This window comes from Salmo salar, chromosome 10 (genome assembly GCF_965601325.2).
Source record: "Salmo salar chromosome 10, fSalSal1, whole genome shotgun sequence".
NCBI lineage: Eukaryota > Metazoa > Chordata > Actinopteri > Salmoniformes > Salmonidae > Salmo > Salmo salar.
This window is the reverse complement of record NC_138300.1, coordinates 112,203,177-112,220,473: the sequence shown is the minus strand read 5'-3', so window position 1 is coordinate 112,220,473 and position 17,297 is coordinate 112,203,177. Positions and strand designations below refer to the sequence as shown.

The 17,297-nt window shown below is 43.0% G+C and overlaps 1 protein-coding gene across 3 annotated transcripts in view; it reads right to left on the bottom strand.

The window, feature by feature from the left end:
- LOC106561548 (cortactin-binding protein 2) overlaps positions 1-16,183 on the bottom strand; it is a 112,824-nt gene extending 96,641 nt beyond the window's left edge. Inside the window, exons 1-2 of one of the 3 annotated variants that reach the window (XM_082957390.1) lie at positions 15,822-16,183; positions 5,834-5,941 (exon numbers count right to left, since the gene is read on the bottom strand). In XM_082957390.1, the coding sequence (XP_082813516.1) occupies positions 5,834-5,941; positions 15,822-15,902 (189 nt within the window). In that variant the 5' untranslated portion in view covers positions 15,903-16,183. The remainder of the gene's footprint in view (positions 1-5,833; positions 5,942-15,821) is intronic. The other 2 variants (XM_082957391.1, XM_082957392.1) reach the window with 2 other exon arrangements.
- Between the last annotated feature and the right edge of the window lie 1,114 nt (positions 16,184-17,297).

Genomic DNA, 17,297 nt, shown 5'->3' with positions numbered 1-17,297 from the left:
GAAAGGGGGGTACCTAGTCAGTTATATAGGGAAAGGGGGGTACCTAGTCAGTTATATAGGGAAAGGGGGATACCTAGTCAGTTGTATAGGGAAAGGGGGATACCTAGTCAGTTGTATAGGGAAAGGGGGATACCTAGTCAGTTGTATAGGGAAAAGGGGATACCTAGTCAGTTGTATAGGGAAAGGGGGGTACCTAGTCAGTTGTATAGGGAAAGGGGATACCAAGTCAGTTGTATAGGGAAAGGGGGAAACCTAGTCAGTTGTATAGGGAAAGGGGGATACCTAGTCAGTTGTATAGGGAAAGGGGGGTACCTAGTCAGTTGTATAGGGAAAAGGGGGATACCTAGTCAGTTGTATAGGGAAAGGGGGATACCTAGTCAGTTGTATAGGGAAAGGGGGTACCTAGTCAGTTGTATAGGGAAAGGGGGATACCTAGTCAGTTGTATAGGGAAAGGGGGATACCTAGTCAGTTGTATAGGGAAAGGGGGATACCTAGTCAGTTGTATAGGGAAAGGGGGATACCTAGTCAGTTGTATAGGAAAGGGGGATACCTAGTCAGTTGTATAGGGAAAGGGGGATACCTAGTCAGTTGTATAGGGAAAGGGGGATACCTAGTCAGTTATATAGGGAAAGGGGATACCTAGTCAGTTGTATAGGGAAAGGGGGATACCTAGTCAGTTGTATAGGGAAAGGGGGATACCTAGTCAGTTATATAGGGAAAGGGGGATACCTAGTCAGTTGTATAGGGAAAGGGGGATACCTAGTCAGTTGTATAGGGAAAGGGGGATACCTAGTCAGTTATATAGGGAAAGGGGGATACCTAGTCAGTTGTATAGGGAAAGGGGGAAACCTAGTCAGTTGTATAGGGAAAGGGGGTACCTAGTCAGTTGTATAGGGAAAGGGGGGTACCTAGTCAGTTGTATAGGGAAAGGGGGATACCTAGTCAGTTGTATAGGGAAAGGGGGATACCTAGTCAGTTGTATAGGGAAAGGGGGATACCTAGTCAGTTGTATAGGGAAAGGGGGATACCAAGTCAGTTGTATAGGGAAAGGGGGATACCTAGTCAGTTGTATAGGGAAAGGGGGATACCTAGTCAGTTGTATAGGGAAAGGGGGGTACCTAGTCAGTTGTATAGGGAAAGGGGGATACCTAGTCAGTTGTATAGGGAAAGGGGGATACCTAGTCAGTTATATAGGGAAAGGGGATACCTAGTCAGTTGTATAGGGAAAGGGGGATACCTAGTCAGTTGTATAGGGAAAGGGGGATACCTAGTCAGTTGTATAGGGAAAGGGGGGTACCTAGTCAGTTGTATAGGGAAAGGGGGACACCTAGTCAGTTGTATAGGGAAAGGGGGATACCTAGTCAGTTATATAGGGAAAGGGGATACCTAGTCAGTTGTATAGGGAAAGGGGGATACCTAGTCAGTTGTATAGGGAAAGGGGGATACCTAGTCAGTTATATAGGGAAAGGGGATACCTAGTCAGTTGTATAGGGAAAGGGGGATACCTAGTCAGTTGTATAGGGAAAGGGGGATACCTAGTCAGTTGTATAGGGAAAGGGGGGTACCTAGTCAGTTGTATAGGGAAAGGGGGACACCTAGTCAGTTGTATAGGGAAAGGGGGATACCTAGTCAGTTGTATAGGGAAAGGGGGATACCTAGTCAGTTGTATAGGGAAAGGGGGGTACCTAGTCAGTTGTATAGGGAAAGGGGGATACCTAGTCAGTTGTATAGGGAAAGGGGGATACCTAGTCAGTTGTATAGGGAAAGGGGGGTACCTAGTCAGTTGTATAGGGAAAGGGGGATACCTAGTCAGTTGTATAGGGAAAGGGGGATACCTAGTCAGTTGTATAGGGAAAGGGGGGTACCTAGTCAGTTGTATAGGGAAAGGGGGATACCTAGTCAGTTGTATAGGGAAAGGGGGATACCTAGTCAGTTGTATAGGGAAAGGGGGATACCTAGTCAGTTGTATAGGGAAAGGGGGGTACCTAGTCAGTTGTATAGGGAAAGGGGGGTACCTAGTCAGTTGTATAGGGAAAGGGGGATACCTAGTCAGTTGTATAGGGAAAGGGGATACCTAGTCAGTTGTATAGGGAAAGGGGGATACCTAGTCAGTTGTATAGGGAAAGGGGGATACCTAGTCAGTTGTATAGGGAAAGGGGGGTACCTAGTCAGTTGTATAGGGAAAGGGGGATACCTAGTCAGTTGTATAGGGAAAGGGGGATACCTAGTCAGTTGTATAGGGAAAGGGGGATACCTAGTCAGTTGTATAGGGAAAGGGGATACCTAGTCAGTTGTATAGGGAAAGGGGGATACCTAGTCAGTTGTATAGGGAAAGGGGGATACCTAGTCAGTTGTATAGGGAAAGGGGGATACCTAGTCAGTTGTATAGGGAAAGGGGGATACCTAGTCAGTTGTATAGGGAAAGGGGGGTACCTAGTCAGTTGTATAGGGAAAGGGGGATACCTAGTCAGTTGTATAGGGAAAGGGGGATACCTAGTCAGTTGTATAGGGAAAGGGGGATACCTAGTCAGTTGTATAGGGAAAGGGGGGTACCTAGTCAGTTGTATAGGGAAAGGGGATACCTAGTCAGTTGTATAGGGAAAGGGGGGTACCTAGTCAGTTGTATAGGGAAAGGGGGGTACCTAGTCAGTTGTACAACTGAATGCATTCAATAAAAACGTGTCTTCCGCATTTAACCCAACGTCTCTGAATCAGAGAAATGCGCTGCCTTAATCAACGTCATAATCACAGTTGTTGTTAGGGGTTAACCTCCTTGCTCAAGAGAAGAATGGACAATTTTTCCACCTTGCCGGCTCAGCGATTCAAACCAGCGACCTTTCGGTGACTGGCCCAATGCTGTTAACCGCTAAGCTTCCTTATCTCAGAGAGAACATCAGGGTCTTTGTGTTTGGTACAGTCAAAACGGCAGTAAAGAGGGATTTATTTTGAGAGAGAGAGAGAGAGAGAGAGAGAATGAGTGAAAGGGATAGGGAGAGAGAGAGATAGTGAGAGATAGTGAGAGAGAGCGAGAGAGCGAGAGAGAGAATGAAAGGGAGAGAGAGATAGTGAGAGAGAGAGAGTGAGAGAGAATGAAAGGGATAGGGAGAGAGAGAGAGATAGTGAGAGAGAGCGAGAGAGAGAGAGAGAGAGAGAGAATGAAAGGGACAGGGAGAGAAACAGAGGGAATGAGAAATGGGTGTAGTATAATGTAGATCTAAACCAAGCACAGCTGCACAGCCTCTAAGGCAGGGTTTCCCAACTGGCGGCACGCGGGCGGAAACTTGGCCCCCCAAGTTTTCTGAGCTAAACAAAATGTCATTGTTGGGCATAAAAGACTGTCAAAACACCAGGAAATCTGTTCTTAAGTATTCACCAGCATTATAGAGAGACGTGTGATCGTACACAAATAATTAAAATGTATAATAATTGATTGGATTTATTTAGCACTTTTCTACCAACTGAGTCACTAAAAGCTCTTTAGGGGGAAACTCACCTCATCCACCATTAATGAGCTGCACCCACCTCAGTGATGCACGGACACCATTTTTGTGCCACAAGGCTCACCACACATCAGCTATCAGGTGGAGAGGTGAGGAGTGATATATGCCAATTAGGAATGAGGGGGATGATTAGGTGGCCATGATGGAATGTGGCCAGATTGGGAATTTAGCCAGGACACCGGGGTGAACACCCCTACTCCTACAATAAGCGGCATGGGATTTTGAATGACCACAGAGACAGGACTCGTTTTAACGTCCCATCCGAAAGACGGCAATCTACGCAGGACAATATTCCATATTGTAATCAAGGTTTGAAATTAATATGTTTTAGTCAAATATTATATCTGTTTAGGCTTCTTGTGGTCAATTGGCAGTCTAAAAATATATTTTTTCATTATGTACTGGTGTCACAGGGGTCGTATGAAGACACCAAGGCGCAGCGTGTTGAGTGCTCATCTTTTATTTTGAATGAAAGCACTTCACAATGAAAAACAAACGACAGCCAAACAGTTCTGTCAGGTATCCTCACATACTAAACAGAAAGCAACCACCCACAAAACCCAAAGGAAAACAGGCTGCCTAAGTATGGCTTCCAATCAGAGACAACGAAAGACATCTGCCTCTGATTGGAAACTATACTCGGCCAAACATGGAAAACGAAACAAAGAAATAGAAAACTAGAACAAATTCCCCTAGAACCAAAAAACCCCAAAACACACAAAACAACCTCCCTGACCATTCTGCTATGGCAAATGACCCTTTTCACTGGTCAGGACGTGACAACTGGCCCCCCGACCGTCTGCTCAATAAAAAATTGGCCCACGGCTGAATCTAGTTGATGATCCCTTCTCTAAGGCCAAGCAAGGAGAAGCAAGGAGCAAGGAGAAGCAAGGAGCAAGGAGAAGCAAGGAGCAAGGAGAAGCAAGGAGCAAGGAGAAGCAAGGAGCAAGGAGAAGCAAGGAGCAAGGAGAAGCAAGGAGCAAGGCGAAGCAAGGAGCAAGGAGAAGCAAGGAGCAAGGAGAAGCAAGGAGCAAGGAGAAGCAAGGAGCAAGGAGAAGCAAGGAGCAAGGAGAAGCAAGGAGCAAGGCGAAGCAAGGAGCAAGGAGAAGAAAAAATAGAAAACACTGTTCAATGCCAGTCAGGTCGATAAGGACAAAGCACATTTTTTTTCCTCAAAGTGGCAACTTAAAGTGGAGCACTAGTGCTGATTCTGACCTAAATATAGCAGAGAGAGAGAGAGAGAGAGAGAGAGAGAGAGAGAGAGTGAGAGAGAGAGTGAAAGACAGTGAAAGAGAGAGAGAGAGATAGAGAGCGAAGAGAGCGAGAGCGAGAGAGAGTGAGAGAGGAGGTGAGAGAGAGAGAGAGAGAGAGAGAGAGAGAGAGAGAGAGAGAGAGGAGAGAGAGAGCGAGAGAGAGGAGGGGAGAGAGAGAAAGAGAGAGAGAGGAGGAGAGAGAGCGAGAGAGCGAGAAAGAGAGCGAGAGAGAGAGTGAGAGAGAGAGAGAGAGAGAGAGAGTCAGAGAGAGAGAGAGAGAGAGAGAGAGAGAGAGAGAGAGAGAGAGGAGGAGAGAGAGTGAGAGAGAGCGAGAAGGGAGAGAGAGAGAGAACGAGCGAGAGAGGGGAGAGAGAGAGAGAGCGAGAGAGAGCGAGAGAGAGCGAGAGAGCGAGAGAGAGCGAGAGAGCGAGAGAGAGCGAGAGAGCGAGAGAGAGAGTCTTGAAAGGTTGTTTCAGAAATAACTCGTTACTTAGCCCCGAGGAGGACAGCTAGTAACCTCAATGCAAACTGGCTCCACTTTAACCACATCATCGATCGTATCTGTACCACAACCTCATCCCTCATCCATCCACATACAGTAACCTTGTCATCCATAATGTAAAACCTCATCTGTTCACATAACCTCGTCCACATTATCTACATGCCATGATCTGAAATCTCATCCACGTTGAGAAAGTAGTGAGTGGCACACCTGCAGATCTGCTTAGTTCAACACTCATTACATGTTTACTACTGTGGGATGAAACATCTCACTGAGCTACAAGCCCTGTCTGAGGAATGCCACACGGCCACAATACCATTTCTAGTATAAACATGACAGAACTGTGTTAGAGCCACGTAGTTCAAAACACAACAATATGTGTACACAACTATCATCCATATCTCACACAAGTAAACACTGTAGTAGATGCTGAATACAAGTGTGTGTGTGTGTGTGTGTGTGTGTGTGTGTGTGTGTGTGTGTGTGTGTGTGTGTGTGTGTGTGTGTGTGTGTGTGTGTGTGTGTGTGTGTGTGTGTGTTGTGTGTGTGTGTGTGTGTGTGTGTGGTCCAGACTCACCCTCAGGGCTTCTATGACCAGGTCCCGGGCCTCCAGCTCTCCCTCCATGATGCTGAGCAGAGTCAGGAGCTCCGGCTTGCTCAGATTATCCATGTTAAACTCACATTTCTACAACACACACACACACACACACACAAATAAATAAATCTTACTTATTAACAGTGAGAGATGTATTAAAAACGTTTTTTGAAATATAGCTGGGACACACATTTTTCTCCAGACAATATTATACTCTGTTTTTAGAAAACACTCATAAATATGCATGTTTGTAATCAAATCCAAGGGAAATGACAAATGTTTTGGCAAAGAAGGACATGAAACTTCAGAGCACCAACTTACTGCAAACTGCATCAACAGCAACAAAACAGTAGAGTTAGAAATGTGCATGATGACTAACAACACTCCTCAGATGGGTCTCATTAAGGCTTGTTAAAATGATGCTGAATGTCTGGCTGTACATTGAGGCCATTAAGGTCCAACTACATTTAGCCACATCATTAAAATCTGATTTGGCCATTTGGACCCACAGGGACAACGGATGGTTTGGGAAGTAGGATGGCGGTAATTGTGAGTGACCAGACCACTTTCTGCTTTTGCGTCATCAATCAATTAAAAGCTTTTCCAACCTCTCTGAGAAATGGCTGGCTATACATTCCTGGGTTTACCGGTAGAGTGTTTGGCGAGGAGAGAGAACATTGGAACGGTGGCTGCTTCTGGTTAGTCTACATTCCATGATAGAGACGACAGTATCAAACTGACTGACAGATGACAGACTGACGACTCATTGTTCTGATTGAATAAGACTAACTTGTCTGGTCATCCTCCTTCCACAACTTAAGATGATATTGGGAGCTTAACTAAATTCATATAGGTGTACAATGAAAATGATGCAACCTCACAGGCTGAAAGATGCACTGAGATAAGATTGGAGGTGATAAAGTTACTTGGCAAGAACATCTGCAGAGAAACCCTCTCTTATAGCACTAGATACAGGGGTGGGCAATTCCAGTCCTGGAGGGCCTGATTGGTGTCACACACCTGACTCCAATAATCACCTAATCATGATCTTCTGTTTAGAATGACATTTGATGAATCAGCTGTGTTTGTTAGGGATGGAGATAGAAGAACATCCAATTCCATTTTTCATTCTAATTTCTTTCAGCTGAGCTTTTGTTTTTGCTCAGCAATTTGTTCAATAAAACAATAAAGGAAAATAAAATCTGGAGAGGGAGGGAGACGAACTCCTAGCCTCTAGTCACAAGCATTCTATTTTATCTCTGCTAAGGCAGATGTGTTTGTACCTGTTCAATTTGGTGACGTTCAATCACCCTGCCACAGATACGTGATTGTCTATCATTCTTCTGAATCCCTGCCAATGTTTGTCCATGTTCATCATCGATCCAGCAGCCTCCTTCATAAAGATCCATTAAATCACAGACAGAATATATAACCTATGAAACCAGCCTGGTCTTTCAGCAGGCTGCTGGAGTTCAAAGTGTTCCTAAATACTAGGCATTCACATACTGTGTCTGGATGACAAGACATCGTAAGACTCTAGTGGCTTGAGATACCGGTATGTCAACTTTTGTGTAAATTATAGGCCAGAAATTGATACATGTTTTATTTAGTCTAATATAGATTTGTAAAATCATTTTAGTCGTGCAAGCAAGTAAACCAAGTTACAGTAAGATTGAAGCCCTTAGAAAGTATGGCACTCTATTTCCTTCAGAACAGCCCCAACCAAGCCAGGATGGGGTTAAAAGTGAAGAATCCAGCGATTGATTCACTCTGTTTCAAGCTTTCAAATGAATTCCCAACCCCTACGCAGCATTCTCCCCATGCTGTGCTGCTGCCAGTGAGCCATTTGGAGAATTGGAAGTCTTCGAAGGCTTGCATGACACTATCCCAACCAAAGCCTGTACACGCTGCTGTCAAGTGGGCCCCCGGTCTTCGTCAATGTACTCGGGTGGCATTTCTCCCTCCTGCATTTCTGCACAGTGAGCAGGTGAGGGAAGCTAAGGCTAATTTGTTCCATGAGCCGTGAGTTAAGTTCCAAATGGTAGCCTATTCCCTATATAGTGCACTACTTTTGACCAGAGCCCTTGTAGTTCACTACATAAGGAATAGGGGGTCATTTGGGAGGCAGACGTGGTGTGCTGTGCTGCCTGCAAAGGGCAGGAGCCTGGCTAGTATTCAGCTAACTCCTCACTGTACTGGAGTTAATCAGGACTATGTCACTTCCCATTGGGACACACTGAAGAGGACAAGACTGAAGACCAGCTTCAAGCTTTAAGGCCTCAAGTGTTTTTGTTACATTGGAAAATGTTACTGCATATGCTTAGAAACTAGGGCTGTGACGATACCAGTATTTTTATTTATTTATTTCACCTTTATTTAACCAGGTAGGCAAGTATCGCTGACCAGTGTGGCCCTACCACCACCATTCATCAACCTCTGACCCCTCTCTAAACCAAGTGAATCGGTCCTCAAGGGCCCTTCACAAAAGAAACTCCCTGACCAAGGGCCAACAAAAGAGGGTGTTGCAGGCAGGACTCTATAATGCGACTAAATATTTTGCTGTGCCACCAGGAGTTGTACTTTGGGAACACAATGAGCCTAGAAAAACTTATTCCAGATAATAATTGTTGTAATGATAAGGCTTCGCTATACCATTGTTTCCGAGTCCCTAGAGAAAAAGGAGAGTGCATATTCGTTAGCATCATGGTTGTACCATTACTACAGAGAAAACGGCTTCTAGCCCAAACAGGTCAAAAGATCTGACCCCTATTACTGGAGAGGACGGATAGTTGGTTGATGTGCTGTCCTCAAGGCACCTGTTCAGCTGAACGCTAAGTGTAAACTAGCCTCCGGGCCGTTAAAGCAAGGGAAGGAGTGCAGTGTGCACTGAACGCGCTCAGTAGAGCTGGGCTGGCTTGGCTGACACGGTACTCTGAGCTATGCCAACTGAATCACACGTCTCCGGTGTACATACCCCCTCCCCTTCTCCTTCTCTCACTCTGCTCTATCTCTGGCCTCCTTCCTTCCATCTCTCTCTTGCTTTCTTTCTGCCCCCTTCCATTACTTTCTTACTTTCTCTTGCTTTTCTTGCCTTCTGAGTCATTCCATGTCATTTCAGCAAGCCATGACACCCACCATCTCATATTGTTCTGAAATCGTTCCTGTGGTTGGAAACAGGTAAGATTGGCATTCCTGAAACATCATTTTGTTGAAATTTAAGCTAATTAATTACACCCAAATTGGCTATTTTAATTTATAGGATTCAGATCCTATTCAATAAATATATTACCCAACATCAGATTTGTACCAAACATCTTCCTACCAATGAGTAAGAAATTTTTTGGTCAAAAACCACCAACGGACCCTCCACACCCCACGCCAATCCCACCCCAACAACCAGTATACAGTATCAACTCTCTATGTTTGACAAGTATAGTATAAAGCTGTGGCTTGGAGTATTGCTTCTTCATACTATGTAATATATTCCCCTGTGAATCAGGTGATGTTTTTTTCGCCCTGTTCAGAGACATTTTTCATTGAAGTTGCTTGCATTATTTACCATAAAGAAGTGTGGAAGTACCCGATTTTGACCACTGGATGCCTCTGTTCCTGCTATACCATCAAACTCTATTATCCATTTTAGTGTGCTACTTTGTATAGAAAACCAATAGATTTTACTCATGATGAAAATAAACTGTGTGGTCATCCTCACAAGTCAAGTCAGTCCTCCATGAAAGCAATTCAGTTTGTCCGTCTCTTAGCAACCTAATACTTAAACCCAACTCCCCTTGAATGGTCCAATAAGTGGCAGCTCTCAGAGGGCTATCACTTTGACTTTTCCTACAAGCCCAAAACTTTGATGGAGAAATGGGCTAGGGACTTCCCTAACAAAACGATACATTGCATGGCAGTATTGTGTTTTTCAACAAAAATAAATATCATGAATAAGCTCTATATACAGTATATATTATGATATTTACCATCAAACCCAACCCAATACCATTACCATTGTAAAACACTATACAGTGTGTGTTGGGACTTTTACCATTGAAGACCATAACATGGAAACCATTTTAACTGCTGTAGCCCAATGGTTTGCTTGTTCACCAGGAATAGTCTAACAGTAACTAATCCAGACCTTTTTTGATGGGAAAAAAACCATACACAAAGGGGACGTTTCTTGGACACAGATTAAAGGAAACTGTCAAATATTTTTCAACTTCATATTCATTATCTCCAGCGCAACTCCAACATCAACATAAACTCAGCAAAAAAAGAAACGTCCTCTCACTGTCAACTGCATTTATTTTCATCAAACTTAACATGTGTACATTTTTGTATGAACATAACAAGATTCAACAAACTGAGACATAAACTGAACAAGTTCCGCAGACGTGTGACTAACAGAAATTGAATAATGTGTCCCTGAACAAAGGCGGTGTCAAAATCAAAAGTAACAGTCAGTATCTGGTGTGGCCACCAGCTGCATTAAGTACTGCAGTGCATCTCCTCCTCATGGACTGCACCAGATTTGGTTGTTCTTGCCCACTCTTCTCAGAGTGGGCAACTTGCAGGAACTCACCTGCAAGTTCCCAGACATTTCTGGGGGGGGGAATGGCCCTAGCCCTCACCCTCCAATCCAACAGGTCCCAGACATGCTCAATGGGATTGAGATCTGGGTTCTTCGCTGGCCATGGCAGAACCCTAACCCTAACCCTCTTTAGTGTCCTAAGTTTTCATAACTGTGACCTTAACTGCCTATCGTCTGTAAGCTGTTAGTATCTTAACGACCGTTCCACAGGTGCATGTTCATTCATTGTTTATGGTTCATTGAACAAGCATGGGAAACAGTGTTTAAACCCTTTACAATGAAGATCTGCGAAGTTATTTGGATTTTTACGAATTATCTTCGAAAGACAGGGTCCTGAAAAGGGGACGTTTTTTTGTTGTTGCTGAGTTTATGTGAAAATTGCACGTTTCTATGTTAGATAGAGGAATATAAGTGTTTCCAATGAAATCATCGGTGTACATCATGTGATTTAAACCAATTATGAGTAGGCAATGCCTACTAATTGCCTAATAATTGTCTACTAATTTTCTACTAATTGGTTGATGATATCATTGGAAACACTTACCTTCCTCTATTTCGTTTACTACAAAACATAGAAACATGCCATTTTCACATATGTTGATGTTGGGGTGGTGCTGGAGATGAATATGAAGTTGGAAAAAATCATTATTTTAAAAGTGTAAGAGAAGGTCAAACTGAATTGCTTTCATGGAGGACTTGAATTGTGAGAGCGATCACACAATTTACTTTCATCATGTGCCAAATGTATTGGTTTTCGACCTAAAGTTGCAAAGGAAATGTTGCACTCTTAAGTGATAATGCCCGAGAAGCCGGTGTTTGGAGGATATATTGGCATGCGTGTTGTTAGGCCCAAGACGAATTCGAGGGCTGGCAAACTGTGCCAATATATCCTCCAAACACCGGCTTCGAGTGCATTATCACTTTTATACAACGGGTTAGCAACATATTCTAATAATTATTTAAAAATTTTCATTAAAAACGTTATTTGGATTAATTTATTCATACTATTTCATCCTTCCACAAGATATAGTCCTGACCCAAATCTGGGGGTCACGTCCTGACCAGTATAGGGGTTATTTTGTTATTGTAGTTTGGTCAGGACGTGGCAGGGGGTATTTGTTTTATATGGTTCGGGTTGTATGTGTATGTAGAGGGGTGTTTGGTTTATGTATTCCGGGGTTTTTTGTATTGTTCTATGTTAGTATAGTTCTATGTTCTGTCTAGTCTATTGTAGTTCTATGTTTAGTTTATTGGGGTTGGACCTTCAATTGGAAGCAGCTGGTAATCATTGCTTCTGATTGAAGGTCCTATAATTAGGAGTTTGTTTTCATGGGGGTTTTGTGGGAGGTTGTTCTTGTATTGCTGTATGTTGCCTTAAAGACTGTTTTTCGGCGTTCATCATTTTCTTGTTTTGTTGGTTATAAGTGTTCACATTACAAGTTTAATTATGAGCACTCAACCCGCTGCACCTTGGTCCATTCCTCACGACGAACGTTACACTAGGGTTGCTAGAGACGCAACCCAGTCGTTCAGTCTTTTTGTTCTGTATCTTTGGACGCGACCCAGTCGTTCAGTCTTTTTGTTCTGTATCTATGGACACAACCCAGTCGTTCAGTCTTTTTGTTCTGTATCTATGGACGCAACCCAGTCGTTCAGTCTTTTTGTTCTGTATCTATGGACGCAACCCAGTCGTTCAGTCTTTTTGTTCTGTATCTATGGACGCGACCCAGTCGTTCAGTCTTTTTGTTCTGTATCTATGGACGCGACCCAGTCGTTCAGTCTTTTTGTTCTGTATCTATGGACGCGACCAAGTCGTTCAGTCTTTTTGTTCTGTATCAATGGACATGATCCAGTGTTCGTGCTAAATGTTCTATTGCCATACTGGCTGGCAACGTTCTTATCCCTTGCTTGCTAGATAGCCAACTATGGCTAGCTTACAGTCATGTCAAAAAGTGCAGCCAGAATAACAGCAAAGTAGCTGCATTTGCATATGTTTAAGCTGTTTTCTAGTGACATTTATTTGGATACACCCATAACAATGAGTTAATGAGGTACAATTTTGCCTGGCATAGAAAATGTGCTCACTTGTCAGGACACTGTTGTTCTGAGGAGCTAGCCAACAACACAGCTACAGTAACACAACCACTTCAAACTCAAATCAAATCTTATTAGTCACATGTGCCGATTACAACAGTGAAATGCTTACTTACGAGCCCCCAACCAACAATGATGTTTAAAAAAATACGGCCAAGAATAAGAGATAAAAGTAACAAGTAATTAAAGCGCAGCAGTAAAATAACAATAGTGAGACTATATACAGGGGGGTACCGGTACAGAGTCAATGTGCGGGGGCACCGGTTAGTTGAGGTAGTATGTACATGTAGGTAGAGAATTTGAAGTGAGTATGCATAGATGACAACAACAACAGAGAGTAGCAGCGGTGTAAAGAGGGGGGTGGGGGGGTTAATGCAAATAGGCTGGGTAGCCATTTGATTAGATGTTCTGGAGTCTTATGGCTTGGGGGTAGAAGCTGTTTAAAAGCCTCTTGGACCAAGACTTGGCGCTCCGGTCCCGCTTCCCATGCGGTAGCAGAACTGAAAAGCTGGAAAGACTGCAAATTAGCTGCGTTTCGTTTTACCTTCTTTCAATAAATGTTTTTTGTATATATCCATTCAAATTATGCCAGCTGATTAATGATTTCGACTGGCTGAGAAACTCTGCCTGTCTGTCTCATCCTGACTCCCGACACGTTCATTACTATGGGACAGCAGGAGATTGAATTTGAATATTGAAACAATGTTGAAATGTCGGAGAGACAAACAGCAAGGTTTATACAAATCTCCGCTGTTGAAAACTAGATGTTAGACTAAAAGAAATGTGAGATAATGTCTAGATGCTTTTTATAGTGGAGATCAAGTTTATAAAGTACCTGGCTGGGCTGATGAGACAGTGGATTGGCAGTCTAATGGAACAGAGTAAATAGGCATTTTAACGTCATAGATTTAGCCGGTGGCAACTTGTGGAATAGACACCGTCTGGAATGCAGTTTTAACCAATCAGTATTCAGGATTAGACCCACCCGTTGTATAATATGTAATAAACACAAGGAGACCAGCAATATTGATAAAATGGTGAGGCGGTATAGCAGGAACAGCAAATCAAATCAAATTGTATTTGTCACATGCTTTGTAAACAACAGGTGTAGACTAACAGTGAAATGCTTACTTGCGGGCCCTTCCCAACAATGCAGAAAAAAGAGAAATAATATAAAAATAATAACACAAGGAATAAATACACAATGAGAAACAATAACTTGGCTATATACACGGGGTACCAGTACAGAGTCGATTTGTGCAGGGGTACAATTACATTACATAGTATGGAGAAGCAATACTCCAAACCACATCATCATACTACTTGTGAAACATACAGAACTGATACTGAATACTGCTTGTTAGGGTGGGAATGGCTACCCAGACTATTTGCATTGCCGCCCCCCCCCCCCCCCCCCCCTGTATATATTCCTGCTATTGTTATTTACTCCTGCTCTTTAATTATTTGTTATTCTTATCTCTTATTTTTGGGGGGCATTTTCTTAAAACTGCATTATTGGTTAAGGGCTTGTAAGTAAGCATTTCACTGTAAGGTGAACTGTTGTATTCGGCGCATGTGACAAATACAATTTGATTCGATTTTGATTGGTGTGGGGTGTCCGTAGGTGGGTTTCATTTTTTTGTCTTACTCATTGGTAGGAAGAAGTTTGGTCCAAATCTGATGTTGGGTACTATATTTATTGAATATTATCTAAATCCTATAAATTAAAATGGCCAATTTGGGTGCAATAAAAAAAAAATACAAAAAATGTGCAACTAACAACACAACCGATTTCAGAACAATCTGAGATGGTAGGTGTGGAAACTCCTCTCTTATGTGCTTTTTGAGGTGGAACGACCCTTGTTCTTCTACCACCACCCACATCTCTTCTCTTCTTCCCATTTCAACAGCTACCTGCCTGTCTCGCTCCCCCACCCCAAGGGGATCTTCCGGTCAATATTTTCAATAGCCTTTGAACCTCAAACCCAGAACAGTTATTGTATTTCCTGTGCCCTATAAGAATATGCAAATGCTTTAGAAATGCTCAATTACATATAAACATATATAGAATAGGCGTAGTTCATGGTAAAGTCAAGTGGCTAATGGGAGACTGGCCAGCCCAGTGCCTATTCTGCATGAATTGACTGACTGGTCGATAGACAGCAATGGTCTGACTGAACAGAGCACATGGAACTATCCAAGCATACCACGAACAGGGAAAGGTTCCACGGACCCCTCCCGCGGGGCAAAATATTGATTAATTTGCACAGAGGGGTAGCAAGCTGCTGCCCTGGCACATATGTTGCAACCTGCCTGTCTGCAAGACGAGGGGCCAGTGTGAGAAGTCCCAGATAGATGAGTGTAAACAAGTGCAACTCAGCCTGATTAGTCAGGAGACTGCAGACAAACAAACACTCACTAAGATTCAACATTTCTAATACTGTTCTATTGGTCACAGGTCAAATCTAAAGTATTAGTAGGCCTACAGAATACGGAAAAGTTTTTTGACTGCAAATAGCCTATGCTTTATGTTCAGACAAGTGCTGCTGAATATTGGATTGTAGTGGTTTGGTTTGGGGGTCCTCATAGGATAGCTTTCTTTCTTTTCTAACCATAAAGGCAATATTTTTCAAACGCAAATTTGCATGTAGGCTACATCAGATAACAATATATTCACATTAAAGCCACAATGACACAAAGCACAAACCAACCATTAACATATTTTGTTTCAACTTAGAGCTTTGATGTATAGAGAAGAATTACAGCATTGTGCATTGAACAGCCATCTCAAAAGCAGCGCCCTATCTCGTAGCCTATTCAGAAGACGAGCCAGTGCAAACCTATAGCCTAAATTGTGTTTCAAATGTAAGTAGCCTACACATTGAAACCACAGTTGTAACCACATTGTAACAACTGTATTACAACACCGCAAATCAGTGCTTTATAGCCAACTACGCTTGCCCATATCGGCCGTGCCAACAGACTGAGCTTTTTGAGGTGTGAGAAATATATTAACCCAATTCCTTTGATTTTAATTCTCATAAGAGACTTGGATCATATGTATGTAGTCTATTTGGAGAAAAAAAATCTGAGAACCTTTGTTTTGCTGTTCGCTACATTATCACAAGAATAACATCTTGCTGTTGCTTCAAGATGAACACAGGTTCATTGAGAAATGCACCGTCTTTCTGTATTCATTGTTCCTGTGCCCGGTGCCTTTATTCCAAAACGAATCATGAAAATATAGAAACATATAGACCTGGCTATAATATAAAAAGGTCTTACCGCTTCGACACTTCCAAGCACTGTTGTTGCCAGTGTTTGTATCGGAGGACGCTGTTCCCCGCTCGCTCCCTCCGACGCCATCTTCCTACTGTAGCGGTCTGTTGGAGTGAGGGCAACACACAGAACATAAAACAACGCATTCGGTACCACTTTAACTACTACGCTGCTGAATGCAAATATCACATACGACTGAAGCCTCAAATTGTAAAAACACGCGAGAGAAAAATGTGTCTCCGCGGATGAGACAGTCTAGACTCGACCGGACCATGGCATTTCGGGGAGCGCAGGTTGGTTAAGGGCAGTAGGCGTGGACCTAGGCGTATTCCAGATGAGAATGCGTTCTCAGTTTGAAAGGAGGTGCGTTGCGCCGTGGCTAAAGAGAGACACAAATATATGTGGTGGGGACAAGTGTAGCCAAGGCTGTGTCCTATTTCTGCCTAAACCCATCGTGCCAAAGCATACAACCTAGGCTACCTATTACCCTTTCTATGACTGTGTGGAATCGGTGGATGTGTGTATAACATAAACTGATGAAGGATGGTCTTCATGTTGTGTTGTAATGAATTATATTAACATGCCGACAGTCAGAGTAACGGTTTCGGCCTATTGGGATAACGTATGCCTAAGAATGCACCACAGATACAGTAGCCTGTATCATTCACTGTTTTGTATAATTATATAATTATATCAAATATTCCAAGTGCATAATGTCAGCTAAAATATCCAGGATATACACCTTTTTTTACAGGTTATATTTTCCTGCAATTATTACCTCATAGCCTAAACGTTTTTGTTAAATGTAGGCCCAAAGACCTACAGGCTTGTAATCTAGATCTGCGGCCTGAGCTATGCCTTTGGATCGATAGATCATGTATCATTTCTGTCACCATTTATTTCAATGCTGTCAATAATGGCTCTCCATTCTCGACAGACGATCGACCATGGATGTGAATGGATTTTACTGGGGTTTCCAGATGTGCCATTTAGAATTACAGAGTTGATCCCTGCTGCCTGGTTATTTATTGCCTTGATACACTATTTGGGTGAAATAGCATTGTGATGATGTACAGTAGGCCTGCGATAATTACTGACGGGCGCTTGGGTTTGGACTGTTTTATAGCTGGTGCCATTGCTGCTTTAAATTACACGCACAGTGGAATATCTTGGTGACGTCACATCCACAGTGTGTCCCATTTCTCTGTTCCACAGACTCTCTTAGCTTCATACTGTATGTCATAGTTTGAATTAAGTATGTATAGTACAGCACTGTGTTGTCTCAATTACCACACCTACAGGCAGGGGCGGAAATCCCGGGGGGGACGGGGGGGTACACGACCCCCCCATCCTGGGAAAAATATGATTTGTCCCCCCCAATATATCACTGAAACATAAATATGTAATTTAAATAATATTAATAATACGCAATGAAAGCAATTGTGCTGATTATAGACACTTCATAGCACGTTTTTAAGTTTC